This window comes from Epinephelus lanceolatus, chromosome 13 (assembly GCF_041903045.1).
Source record: "Epinephelus lanceolatus isolate andai-2023 chromosome 13, ASM4190304v1, whole genome shotgun sequence".
NCBI classification, from domain to species: domain Eukaryota; kingdom Metazoa; phylum Chordata; class Actinopteri; order Perciformes; family Serranidae; genus Epinephelus; species Epinephelus lanceolatus.
In genome coordinates this window covers 32,564,519-32,578,709 of record NC_135746.1, presented here as the reverse complement: position 1 = coordinate 32,578,709, position 14,191 = coordinate 32,564,519, and the positions used below count along the sequence as shown (strand labels likewise).

The following is a 14,191-nucleotide window of genomic DNA, read 5'->3' as shown; positions in this document are numbered from 1 at the left end:
TGCTTTAACTCATTAGTTATTTCAACACTGTATTATATCTAGATAAAAAACAACCTTATTAATATCTTGTGTTTTTTATATCAAATTCTCTTCCTTTTTCCATCTTCCTGAAAGCAGTGTTTTAAGTAGCAACTTATCATTTCACACACCAATCACCTCTTCATCTGTACATTATGAGGAGCCAATTTAGGCCTGAAACGCTCCATTTTTTCTAAATCTAATAGAGCAAAAAGCATTCTGCAGCGTTCTCTCCGAGCGGATGCACAGTAAATTAGATAACATAAAGGCTGCTGCAAGCCCACTGCACATGACAAAGCTTGTTATTGACTGGAGACACTAAAAAGATTCCTCCTCTGAAGCCCAAACCTTCCAGCTGCTGTTTCAGGCTTTTCTTGGCTTTAGATTTTGTCCACCAGCTCTCCCAGTGCCTCTTCCAGTCACTCTCCCAGTTCACTGGGGCTGACCGTCAGAATAAAGACAGCTCTGTGGTTCTGACGCATGGGAGATCTTGGCATCTCCCCTGAAACAACTATTAATAACAGGCCGAGGTAACGTGGTTGCTACCACTCCACTGCCAGGATTCTCTCTGGCTGAGTCACGACCTGCTTTCATCCAGACCTGATGCCTCGGGGAACTTTGGCCTCGTTCAGATCCAATAACTTGTTCTTTTGTCAGGACCCCCATCATGATCCTGCCCAGCTGTCGATTTCATCATCATTTGTTTGTGCTCATAAAGCGTCTACATCTTAAAATTTATAACCAACCAGTGGTGGAAGACTGATGATGGTGCTTTTGTATGTTTTACCAACTAAGTACTACTCTGTTTCAAATATCTGCCACTCATGTTCCAAAACTCACTATTATTATTATCATTAGTAGTATTTTAATCTCCAGGCAGCTCCTGGTACAAGATAATTCAAGTTTGCAATGGAAACCATCTTGCAGAAGTTGAAACTTTGATAGGTAATCCATCATGTCAAAGTCCTGCTATCATCACATGCTAATGAATTTCTGTGGTACATTCAAAAGACTGGACTGCCAGAACATTACTGGAAAATAAAGCGAAGAAGAGAAACACCTAGAAAATATGGACACACTGGGTTAGGATAATAAGGAATTTGTTTATGAACACATCACTAGTGAGTTTCCTGAAATTAATTACAACGAGTGGCTGCTTGAAACAGAGGAAAATAATCTAAAATGATGGTATACATACAGATTACAGCTGCCCTTAAAACATCCTCTTTTCCAAGACTGGCGTTTCATGTACTGACACCCATTGCGTTTGCACTCACAGGTAGAAAATGCGATCCAGGAACTGCACCATGGATGGTCCAGATGACGGACGCATCCAGCCCACTAAAGGTTTCATCAAGCAGGAAGAGGAGAACACACCCGAGCTCACAAAGAGGAAGATGAAGGTCCAGCGGGAGGAGAAGGATGGGAGAACAGCAGGGTCAGCTAAGAAACCCCAGAAACCTGCAGAGAGCAGGAAGGCAGCAGCGTTGGATCTGTCAAAGACGGACCTGCTGCACCTGCTGGGAATCATGGAAGGAGAAGTTCAGGTACGAATCAGATTTACTTCACAAAAAAGCTCTGATAAACTCACTGTACAGTACCAGCACAACATCAAACAGCAGAATGACACTGTTAGAAACTAGCTATTGAACACAGGGGATAATTTATAGCAGCTACAGAGACATATTTTTCTCAGGAGTTGGTGGAGACCCTAAAAGATAGTGTTTTTACACAAACACAACTGCAGTGGGATAATAATGTTATCTTATGAAGGCAGTGGTGGAAAATAAAGGAGATTCAGGTTTGGGTCCACAAGCTTCTGAAATTCTGTATCTAAACACAGACCTAATCATTGTGGATCTAATATAAAGCCAGCTCTGCTGTAACTGGTCTACAACTTGTTTTTGTGGTGGTTAACATTACTGTAGCTCAAATGATGGAAGTTTAAAGTCCTCTTACGGAAGCATTTTAAAGAATGTATACTTACTATGTTTAACGTGGTTTTCCCACATAAAATTAAAGAAAGCGTTCAAATGGGGCGAGCGCAGAGCTACTCTTTTTCTAACCTGGTCTCATTCTGAAATCGCTGAATACTGGTGCTTGAGCAAGGAATTCCGGCGTCAGACACTGACGAAAAAGCTGTCCTTTCATGTTTGGATGATACACAGCCAGATGCTGTCAGTGTGTACTGGTGTACTGATGGCGTCAGGGGAAACACAGCCAGACAACAACATAAGTTAAGGCGAGGCAGAGTCCTAGTAGGGTGGGTGGCAGGGGTGGTGCATCGCCAACTTTCACCTGGGAGGTCGGGGTTTGCTTCCCGTATGAATGGTCCCGTAGGCTATAAAGCCAAACTCTTTTGTTGTTGAAGGGTAGTGTTGAATTGCTGTCGGTGTTCTACCGCTGTCGTACATTTAATTTGAAAGAGACTGTATGCAAACTGTACATTTCCTGTGAAAACAGAAGTGTATTTTGAAAAGACACAATGCAGAAATTGACACAGCGTCCCAGAACATCAACCCAGGCTACCTTGCACATCATATATCAGTGTGGAAAGTCCACGACTAAGCAGCAATATCTGGCAAGGTCAGAGTAAGAATGTTGTGCTTTCTTCTTCATTGTGTAAGGTATTGGTCACACATGAGCGAAATTAACACTAGCAAACCTTTGCCTACCATTAACCTCATTCAAGGTGAGCAGAGGGTCGAATAAAACATTCCCTTCCGTCAAAGCAAAATCTCATCTCCACATTGTAACTTTGGTGAACATTGACCGGCAAAGTTGTAGCCTCAACATATAGCAAAGATGTATGATACTGACCATGAAAAATACAAACTGCCCCACATGAGAGATGCTGATTGGCTGCTGGTGAGTCTGGAGACGGGCATAGAACGCAAGAAAATATACCAATAACATCATAATGTACAGTATTTATGAGCAAACAAGCTACCATTACCAAGCATGCTAGCTCTCTACCATGTTTTTTGTCAAAACTTTCACCATGCTAATGCTAACTCTGCTCTCTGTATTGAAGAGCATTTCCTGCATTAGACAGCGATTGGCTTCTGTATTAGTAACGTACCTAATCCATCTTGCAGCTATGTTTGAATCTCAGATTTTAGGAAAGTGCAGTGGAGGAATCTGTAAACACCTCTCTACTTTGTACAAATACAAGTCAGTATAGTCAAGGATGGACATTTTAGGGGACATAAGAAGAAGAAAAACACATCCTTAAGTGTAGGAAGACTTTAAAATATGTCTAGGTAGATCTGGGCTTTCTCCACTGAAGAATTAAAAGTAGGTGTACACACTGAGGAGTGATTTTCTACATCCCAGAAATTTCAGCAGCTGGTGAAGTAAATGTTGAGTCACTAGACTTAATCAGCTTTCTGCCTTTTTAATGACCAGCCTGCTCAGGTCACCAGCCTGCTTCCGTCACAGTGAGAGCCAGGGAGTCTTTGAGCGTAGTTATCGATTGAGACGACTGCTCATTGGACAGCTTACCGTGGCTGAAACAATAGATCCGCACACCAAGTAGCTCCCATTAGGGGGATTTTATTGCTGTGTAACGTCTCAAGCACCATGCTCTTCCTCAGACTTCAGCTTGGTTACCATGCCAACTGAAGACGAGGGAAGACTGAAAACAGTTGATTTACTGTAGTCATTTATCATCTTTTTCAGAAACATCCACTGTATAGTTTTTTTCATGGAGCTGCAGCACCTGCAGCTTATAAAACCATAAATACAGCAGAGTTAGTCATGAATGCTGAGACATATTGACGTGTCTCAGTGTGCAATGGCTTAGATTTTGAAAATAACCTTTGCTGGTGTGGAAACAGCCCACTGGCGGCCGCTGGGTTCCAGTCTGATAATGACTTTCTAATGGAGGCACATTTATAAAGTCCTCTCCAGAGAGGCAGGATGCTGCTGCCTCACCCTCTGTTTCCAGCCTACATCATCTGTTTGGGTGTGTTAAATATTTTCCATTAGCGATGGGACAGAGAAATACACATCACAGAGCGACATTTCACACAGGAAGTGCTGCTTTTGTTCGGCTTTGTTTCACATGATGGGAAAATGGTAAAAACAGACTCTGTATTTAGGAATGTCACAATAAGATCATTGTCATCATCACCTCTATAATGTCTAAATGGTAAAAAGTGTGCTTCAGGACAATACATAAAATCTACTAACAAAAAAGAAACATTTGCTGCAGCTGATGTTGAGTCTGGTGATATTCTATAGTTTTATTTTTATCTACAAATCCCACGAAAAGTCTGAAACCAACACTGAATGTGTCCACTAACAGGTATTGTGTGTGTATCAAAGCCTGATGTAGCAACTTCCTCTGTGCCACAGAGCTCTGCTGTTGTCCAAATACTATTAAAAACACATCAATGAGCACACATCACTTTTGCACTGACATGTTCCTTCATTACCATGAACACACAGTCATTTATTTTGACTCAGTCCAACATAGACCATGCTGCTGCCCCAAATACTCACTAGAGCACCAAATGTAGATTAATCCACTGCTAAAAATAGCCCCCCCCAAAAAACGCACTATTTCCTCCTGTTTGTTTAAAAAAAAATACAGTGATCAGCTGTTTAAGAAAATTACTGAGACTTCTTAAACATGAAACTACATGTTTGTGTGTTTTGATTTTTACATATAGTTATAGATAGTTCGTAGCTTAGACAGCATCCTCCTCTCTGACAACACCATCAGAGAGTCACACTCCGTTCCCACAACGTCACTGGCCTTGCGGATCAGTTTATTGAGTCTGTTGGCGTTCGCCACCCTCAGCTTGCTGCCTCAGCACACAGCAGCATAGAGGATAGCACTGGCCACCACAGACTCATAGAAAATCCTAAGCATAGTCCAGCAGATGTTGAAGGACCTCAGTCGCCTCAGAAAATAGAGACGGCTCTGGCCCTTCCTGTAGAGAGCGTTAGTGTTCTTAGCCCAGTCCAGTTTATTGTCAATGTGTACCCCCATATTAGTGACCACACCTGATATGTTAGATTAACTGATGAGGCCATTACATCTTTGTTCGACCATCGACTGTAGCATCAGCAGATCAATGCCTCAGGCATTTTAAAGTCCCTTATCTAGTTTTGAGTAATTCTGTGGAGGTGCTGAAAACCGGTGTAATGCTTTTTTGGTTGATTTACCTTTTTGCATTCAGTCTTTATATATACAGATAAAGTTCTTGGTGTCTTGGTGTATGACAAGAGACACCAGGCAGAGTGGAGTGAAGAAAACAGCTCCCTCTGCTGGTGGAAACATGCCTTTCCCTTTGTCTGTGATTTATCTGTGATGTCAGTGTGAAAGTAGTCGATGAGGTAATATCCTGGATCCACGTGAGCGCAGCATCACATTCAGATAATGTTAGCTGGGATTATTACTCAGCTGATGTCTGAGCATTTCTGTGCAAATATTCTAGAAATAAAACGCCTACATAAAGGCTGAAACAGAAACAGTGGATCTTTTTAAAAGCTATTCAACACTGGGCTGTTCATCTCTGGGAATTCATAGTGTTTCCGTATGAGGGTCATGTGCATCGTTTATTTGGATTATAAAATACTGTTGTTTTTTTGTGGATTGAAGCCACCTTTCTTCTTCTTTCTTTCTTTCTTTCTTTCCTACATTTTGTTTTTACACATCTTATTTTTGAGCTGGCCCTGTTGAATGTTTATTTTTATTGATTATGTTTTACCATTTGTTACTATTAATGTTGTAGATTTTTAATTTCTTGGGATGTGTGACGCATGCAAAGGAGCTTTTATTCGCAAAGCACTTTCTTCTTCTTCTGCCTATTCTTCTTCTTATCATTATTATTGTTATACAGCCTCATTATCAGTTTTGAAGTGCTTATGACCCTGTAACAACAGGGAAACAACCCTCAAAAAATCTTTGCTTTGTTTTGTTTTTTAAGTGGAAAGGCTCAGACTCAATTCTGGTAATCAATAAATAATAAATTACTTATAATGTAATAAAAACATAATACTAAGCACCACTGCAGTGTTCAAAGGTCCAACGCTGAACAAATACACAAAATAACCATTAAACTCACACAAAACTAGCATTAAAGAAAAAAACATTAAAATCTCTTTTGTGTCTCTTCAGGCCAGAGAGGACATCATCGGCCTGCTGAAATCAGACAGAACCAGACCAGAGAGTCTGGAGGCTCACTACGCCTCAGCTGTCCCCACCAAACCCCTGCAGGCCCTGCAGAGAGACGGACTGCTCACCCTCAGCAACAACAGCACTGAGGACGTGTATGAGAAACCAATGGCCGAGGTGAGAGAAGAATATATTGAAAGGATTTAGTTGGGATTAGACTGACTGAAAGACTCAGTCAGGAGTCATGAAACAGTGGATTTACTCCTGCTTGTGAAGTCTCAAAATCAGTCTGCTTGGACTTTTCATGGTGACAGTACGTGGTCATATACAGTAGCTTATATCTTCTCTTCTTTCTGTATTTAAATGGAGAATTAAAAGAATATTCACATAAAATTTACAGTCTGAAAAGTTTGTCACTCTTCAACACTTCAGTGGTGGAAAGTAACAAAATATATTTACTTCAGTACTGTAGTTAAGTACAAGTCGAGGTATTCCTTTACTTGAGTATTTCCATTTTATGCATCTTAATGTGTCTACTCCACTAAATCTCACAGGAAAATATTGTACTCTTTACTCCATTACATCTGTATGACAGCTTTAGTTACTTTTCAGATAATGGTTTTTATCCCCCTCCCGTCTGAGGAAATGTATGTATCTCCAGCTGTGTTGATTTTGAATGGTTGCAATAAACTGAAGGATGAAGTGTTCCTTTATGTGTTGGGCTGTGGGTTTATAGATTCACTGTTCTCACAGGACAGGGACGGACAAACATATGATGATCTTGTAGAATGTGATGCACTGCTGTAGGTTAAACTACCTAACACTATATAAAGGAGTTTAAAATGAGCACAGCCTTAAAAATCTACAGTAGTAAAATGCAGCATACACTTTAATGCAGCAGTAATATTAATCCAGGAACATCAGATATAATAGTAAAACACTGACAGGGAACATGTTACTGCACAATGATTACTTTTACTTTTCATACTTACTGTATGACAGTAAGTACATAAGTAAGTAGTATAAGTACATTTTGCTGATTATACTTCCGTAGTTTTACTTAAGTAAGGTTTTGAATGCAGGACTTTTATTTGTTGTAAAGTACTTTCCCAGTGTGGTATTAGTACTTTTAATTGAAGGATGCCAGATTCTTTCCAGGAAACTTTCAAGGGAATTATTAGGAAGTTACAGACCTGTAAAATTAAGTATTTATATCCCTTTTTTCATCACCATGACTACATACTATTTCAAAGCGCTCCCCACTCGCCCACAATGAACTTCAGTTGGAGAGGTTCTGAGTGCTGGTGGAAAAGTACTAGAATCAATCTAAAAGTTTTAACTGTACATTGTAAACTGCCCCAAGCTTGTTAAATTCCCAAAAAAGACCACAAACTGAAGCATGACCTCAGTGTCCTCCATTGGGAACTCCTTACCAACAGAAAAAACAGGAAGGAGCTAAATTCTACATCTACCAAAATGAGGATTTTCTTTTTACAGTTGAGTGATTAAATATACTGTAATCAGAGTGGTTTCAGAGAGTTTGGAGAGCAGGTAGCTGTCACAGATAATAGATGGAGTACCAATATCCTTTTATTTTGGTGGTGCATTTGTACCAGGGTTCCTGCATGTGAAATCATGCTCTTTTGTGTGTTGAATGACAGTGGTTTCTACTTGAAAATGTAATTTTCCATGCTCAGTGAAATCTGCAGGGTGTTGTAAAAAGGCCGAACAAATGCGCAGCGAGAGCATTTGAATAAAGACTCTCTGCTCATTGTTAGCCCACAAACACCACATCACCATAGCCGTAGCTAATGGTTTTGGGATAGTGTGTCGGCAGATGTGTTGTCAGGGTGTAAGTTGTTGTTAATAATGAGTGTTGACGTGTTTCCCATCAGTTGGACCGTCTGGAGGACAAACAGAAGGAGACGTACAGACGGATGTTGGAGCAGCTGCTGCTGGCAGAGAAATGTCACCGCCGCACCGTCATGGAGCTGGACAACGAGAAACGCAAACACACCGACTTTATGAACAAGAGTGACGACTTCACCAACCTGCTGGAGCAGGAGAGGGAGAGGTGAGGGGGAGCGTGTATGTGTGTGTGTGTGTGTTAGTACAGTGGTTCCCAACTGTTCCAGCCACTAGGTCTAGATTTCTCCTTAGTCATTAGTTCAAGGTCCCACGGTTTAATACATTTAGGATCATACTTGCATTTAGCCATGTTGCCTGTCAAGTAGCTGTCACTTAGTCGCTCACTCTACAGCAGAAAATGGCACTTCAAAATAAATGCTCTGTGCTGGAAATGAACTGAACTTTAAAACAAAGTGTGTTGACATGTTTGCAAGTCACTTGCGATCCGTTCACAAGGGTGCCCACGACCTGCTTTTGGACTGCGACCCACCAGTTGGCAACCACTGTTGTTAGAAGGTTTTACCACTGAGTTTACATGCAAACTGGGATCCCACTTATGAGTCTTTTTCTGGGTTTGATCATATTCAGGATTAGGACTGGATGTCATCTGAAAATGTATTAAAATGATGCGAACATTAACATTTTTTATTTCTTAAAGTATGATATCAGGAAACTTGTATCTGGTAACATGTTTTTTTTCTATTTGACAAAAGGAGCTAACATTCTCAAATGTTAAAGATAATTGCAGGCATTATTTTATTTTTTTCTCACTGTCAAAAAATCCCATAAAAAAAGACCCAAACCAAAAATGTTTTAGTCCATCTTTAAATACTTTCAGACTTCCTGTCTGTGGCTCTCAGCTCTCAGCTTCTTCCTCGTAAAGATGTTTTTCTTTAAAAACAACAAATATATTGTTTCACTGTTAAAAATGGCTCATTGATTTCTTAAAACCGCTGGTCACTGTATTTTTTTTTTTTTTTTTTTAATCAAAAACACACAGGAGGAAATAGTGCATTTGTTGGGGACTATTTTAAGCAGTGGATTAATCCACATTTGGTGCTCTAGTGAGTATTTGTGGCAGCAGGATGGTGTATCTGGGACTAAATCAATATAAACTCCAGTGTGTGTGTGTGTGCGTGTGTACATGATAATGAACATACTAGGAATGGTAACGATTAACCATTAATCAGTTATATGTGACTGGTTACACCCATCAGTTAATTTTGCTACTCTTCAGGTTACTACACTTGGCACCATCCAGGTATGATAGGAGCTAGCTAGCTAACAGTGCCACTCATTTGGCCATTATTGCTAGCAGTTTTTGCTGTGGAAACATTGTGCCCACCCTCTGTCCCCTGTGAGTAAGCAGCCTAGTTTTGAGCCATAAAACCCCTTTGGCATTGTTGACTATGTTACTACCATTAGCAGTGTCATCGCGGTTAATGATGCTAACAAAGAAAACAATGCAAAAAGGGTTTTGTGGTTCAACATGAAGCCACTTACTCACCAGGACAACCTGGAGGGAGACTGTAGGGTGGGCGCAATGTTTCCGCAGTCAAGTGCTCTGCCACCAGGATAGCACTACCAGCTGTAATTGTCAAATGAGTGGTGCCGCTAGCTAGCTAACATTAGTCTCCTCCTGACCCACGTGGTGTGCAATGTAGAGGGGCCAAGAAACCAGTGGAGACCAGAGGGTAGGCACAGCCAGCTGTCTGTCAGCAAAGCCAAAATAAATAAATAAAAGGCAAGACATTTACATCACAAAACATTAAAATATTGCTACCTCTAAATTGATAGCGCTTTGAAGCCCCAGGCTAACGGAATCAAAGGAGTGCCTGACTAAAAGAAAAGGCTTCTTGTATTTCACGTCTTTATTTTTTTCTTAAAAATTAAACAGTTACTTACCGGTTAATAGGTGTCGGTCTTTCACTCATTCATTCATTTTCCATAACCGCTTTTAGGGTCGCGGGGGGTGGGGGAGTGAGAGGCGGATACACCCTGGACAGGTCGCCAGACTATCACAGGGCTGACACATAGAGACAGACAACCATTCACACTCACATTCACACCTACGGACAATTTAGAGTCACCCATTGACCTGCATGTCTTTGGACTGTGGGAGGAAACCGGAGAACCAGGAGAAAACCCACGCTGACACAAGGAGAACATGCAGACTTCACACAGAGGGGCTCCCCCACCCTTGGTTCTAACCAGGAACCCTCTTGCTGTGAGGCTACAGTGCTAACCACGGCCATGTCAGCCTTTTGAAAGCAAAATTAACCGAAACTGACATCCCTAGAAGGAATATGGCACACAGTGCAACAGTGTGGCTAACTTGTATGTTTTTAATAGTTTTTGGACAACACTGAAGCTCTATGGCACAGAGGAAGAAGATAAATCACAGCATAGAACCAGTGAAACGTGGCAAACGGATGTAAAAAAAACAACTTGATAACAGTGTGATGAATCTACAGCAGGGGTGAAATCCAGATGTCAATCTGAGAAATTTTCAGTACATCAAACCCATCTGCCTGGTGGAAGCAAGTTAGGACGTAGCTGCTGAGATCACACACGGAGCTGTCATAATATTTGTGCCGTTCTGAAAAACATACAGCAGTACAATCTTTTACTAATGAGAAAGAGCCTCAGATTCTTGGAATATCTTGATAGCAAAAACTGAATGATGGAAAAACTCAATGCCCTTGAAAAACATGGATGTTCTGCAGATGTTTGTTTACTTGTGTGGTAGAAGGCATCAGATAAGACCCATACCGTCACGGTTTCGGATGATGGTTATGATAGGAAAGTTGATGAGTCGTGCTTTATCAAGTCATCAAGTACACACGGCACAATGCACAGCCTCAAACGACTTAAACCCTTCAGCTTCTGTGCTGCAGGAGAATTCAAATCCTCCTTACAGCATCTTTCATTTTAGTCTTTATATTATTCTTTTAGTTTAGTCTGTAGCTTTGTTAGTGGTAATATGAGACATTCCTAGTGACAATAGGTGCATTTGTGTAGAGGAGTGTGCATTGCTGTCTGTCACCCAACTCAAGGCAACCTGAGCTGCCTCTTAAAGGTGCAGTCTGCGAGTCTAATCCAATACACTTCTTGTTAAATTCAGCAAATATCTCCTGTCTGTTCTGTGCGTGCACTGAAAGAAATTTAGTTTCCATATATAGATGTGGCTATTTATAGATGGGAAACAAACAAACTGGCACAAACTGAGCCACATGACGCTGTTCCAGCTAATCCTATTCGACCTCCATGACCAACATGCCCATAAGGCTATTTTTAGTATGATTGTTTTGACCACAATTGATTGAATTTGCCACATATCGTAAGCTGTATGGGTAGTCGACTCATCTAATGCTAATGGTAAGTTAGCAAGTTATCATTATGTCTATTGTGGCTCTTTCATTAGAATGAAATGACCCAGCGTGAATAAGGGGGAATAAGGGTGACTAAACATGACCTTTCTTTTTTCTGTTGCTGCCCATTGCCTCCTTTGTGACTGCGTACCTTGTACCTATAAAACTTCAAACACCTGAATGTGGAATAATGCTTCACTGCACCTCATTTACCTTCACTGGATCTCATATCTCTGTACGGCTCGTAACAACGTCCGTCAAATCTTCTTCTCTGAAGAACCTGCTCATTGTGTTCCCAGTGAGCACTGATTTGGTGGTTTGCAGGCCCAGAGAAGTCTAGACTTTAATGTAGCAACAGCCCTGCAAGAGAATACTTCCTTATGAAGGTTATACAGTTCAGTTTTTGAGGATTGTTTAGTTAAGAGACATGTTGATTTCACTTTATGGCTGATTTGGAGTCTGTACTTTTAATTTCTAGTTGTTGACATACAGCCCCTCCTGGCTTAAATGTGGTCCAGCCCTGCTCTCAGCTCTCAGCTCTGTCTGATAACACATTCCTGTTGGCTGTAGTCAGCGTGCAGATTCACTGCAGGTGATATCATGAATGAATGGATCAAGCGTGATGTCATTCCCAGCAGAGATCATGCCGGACGATTAAAGGCTCTGTTTGCATAACAAACTGTCACAGGCAAATAAAACTACACAAGAAAAGGTTTGTCAGAAACCTGCTGAAAAAGGTACCATCAGTATTTTACTCTAGCAATGCTGCAAAACTGAACTTTTATTCAGGAAAAATCTGGTTATCTGTCTAAAAGTTTGTCTTTCCTCTTTTAAACCCTATACAGTAAAGGCTCTGCTCTTTGCAGACTTTTCAAACTCTATATAACTTGGACAAAAACTAATGCAGACTTGATGTTTCTCTGCAGTGAATCAGCTCAAGGAGGATTTTTTTTTTACCACTTTTTTGCCACTTGCCAACAGAAACACACTTTAAACACAACACTGACATACTATCTTCTCATTTGATTAGTTAAACTTGTTAGCAAACATTTGCTTATTTCCACAGCCAGCATAACACAATCACTTATTTGTAGTAGTGCTTGTGTCCATCTGATGAATGTAAGTCTAATGTTCACTCTCCTTTTCACTCAGTTTTTGGTCTCCACCAACTCTGAAGGGAAATATCTGGCTCTTTAGCTGCTAAATGTTCCACAATGTTCTGTAATGACATAGGTGCGGACATTTCCAGTCGCGTCTCTGTCAGCTCTGCTAAATATGGGCTAAATTAATGCTCTTACGTCTATTTTGCACATGTTGGTGGTGCATTTTGTGGTTGGCTTTGGACAGTGTTGGCGTGTGGCTGTGTGTCACTCATTGGGATGAGGAAATCAAGTCAGAGAAATGAACCTCAAAGCCATGTGCACCATTTCAGGGACACATGTTCAACCTGGAAACTGTAGCAAAACGGTGCACACTGTTTTCAGATTAAATGTGCTCCAGGTAGGGGAAGTGTGTGTGGAGCTAACAGATCACTCAGCAGTGGACTCCACTGTAGCTCTGTATCTAACTAAACTAAACTCAAAGTCTGCCCACTTTTTAGTGGTCTGAACAAATGCAAAGGATTTAATTTTAAATCTTTCCTGTAACTGTGCGAGGAGCTAAACCTTGAAGAGACGATGGTATGATCCTTTAAGTGAAAGTGAACTTACTGACTGGTAAAATCACACTGTTGTTGCTATTTTAGGAAACCAAAACATATGTGTTGGCATTTTCTGACTTTGCTAATACCTCCATTCAAAATGTCTCCTCGTGATGTTATTAAACTGCATTATGTTTCTTTTCAAACTACAAATTAGTTGTAGTTGTAGAAGTATATAAAGTTTTAGGAGACACGGTTGCAGCAGAACACACAACAGCATCATCGACTCACATTTGTGGGCTTTTTCTTATGGGACAGTGACTTTCTAGTGCCAGGCCACCCTGAGGCCCCTGATCCCAGTCTGGTAGTGTGGTTTGAGAAGTTTTATGATTTAACCCAGTTAACCATGTCTGCCTTCAGAAAAATGTAGGCTTGATTCTCTGTAATTTCACAGTGGTAAAATTCTGATTCATGTGAAAATGCACCCTGAAAAAAACCCTGTTTTTATCCCCTTAACAGTCAATAACAAATGCGCATCCTCTGTGTCAAAGCGTTCTTGTCAACTCGTCCGTTCTGAATGTTAATAAGGATGGTAATTATTGCTACTATAATTAGCTGCAGATCAGCATCTCTGGGTCTGACGTGTTTGCTGTGGGCTCCATTTTATGAGTGTTTGGGGCTCTCTTCGCTCTCTCTGACAGGCTGCTGTCAGCACTGATGCTATGAATAGACCCACACAGAAAGAAGCTTTCTGCAGAGCCATTTTGTGCCAACGAGGTTATGATGACTGATACTCAGTGTCCTGAGCAAAAGAAGGGAGCAAGCTAAGCTATGTGGCAGAGGAATTACTGACGATGATCATACTTTTATAAGTTAATCACAGAGGAGTATGAACTGAGATGTTATGGTGTCATCCAATTTGTTTGAAGTTAGTTCTGGTGCATCTCATGTAATAAGACCTCTACTTCTGTACACAGACATTCATGGTACTGAGAGGATGAATTCTACTGACTTTGGTGATCTCCTGACTAAGCTCGTCGCGATAAATAGTTCTGTTGGACAATATATTGTCCCAGTGTAACACTGGGCACCTTTCGTCCTCCGTACATGCCTTCTCCTCAGCCCATT

The 14,191-nt window shown here is 40.9% G+C and overlaps 1 protein-coding gene across 5 annotated transcripts in view; it reads left to right on the top strand.

The window, feature by feature from the left end:
* filip1b (filamin A interacting protein 1b) overlaps positions 1-14,191 on the top strand; it is a 50,645-nt gene that overhangs the window by 21,553 nt on the left and 14,901 nt on the right. For all 5 annotated transcript variants that reach the window (XM_033648837.2, XM_078174042.1, XM_078174043.1 and 2 more), the window contains exons 2-4: positions 1,298-1,565; positions 6,149-6,322; positions 8,041-8,219. In XM_033648837.2, coding sequence (XP_033504728.2) covers positions 1,305-1,565; positions 6,149-6,322; positions 8,041-8,219 — 614 coding nt within the window. In that variant the 5' untranslated portion in view covers positions 1,298-1,304. The remainder of the gene's footprint in view (positions 1-1,297; positions 1,566-6,148; positions 6,323-8,040; positions 8,220-14,191) is intronic.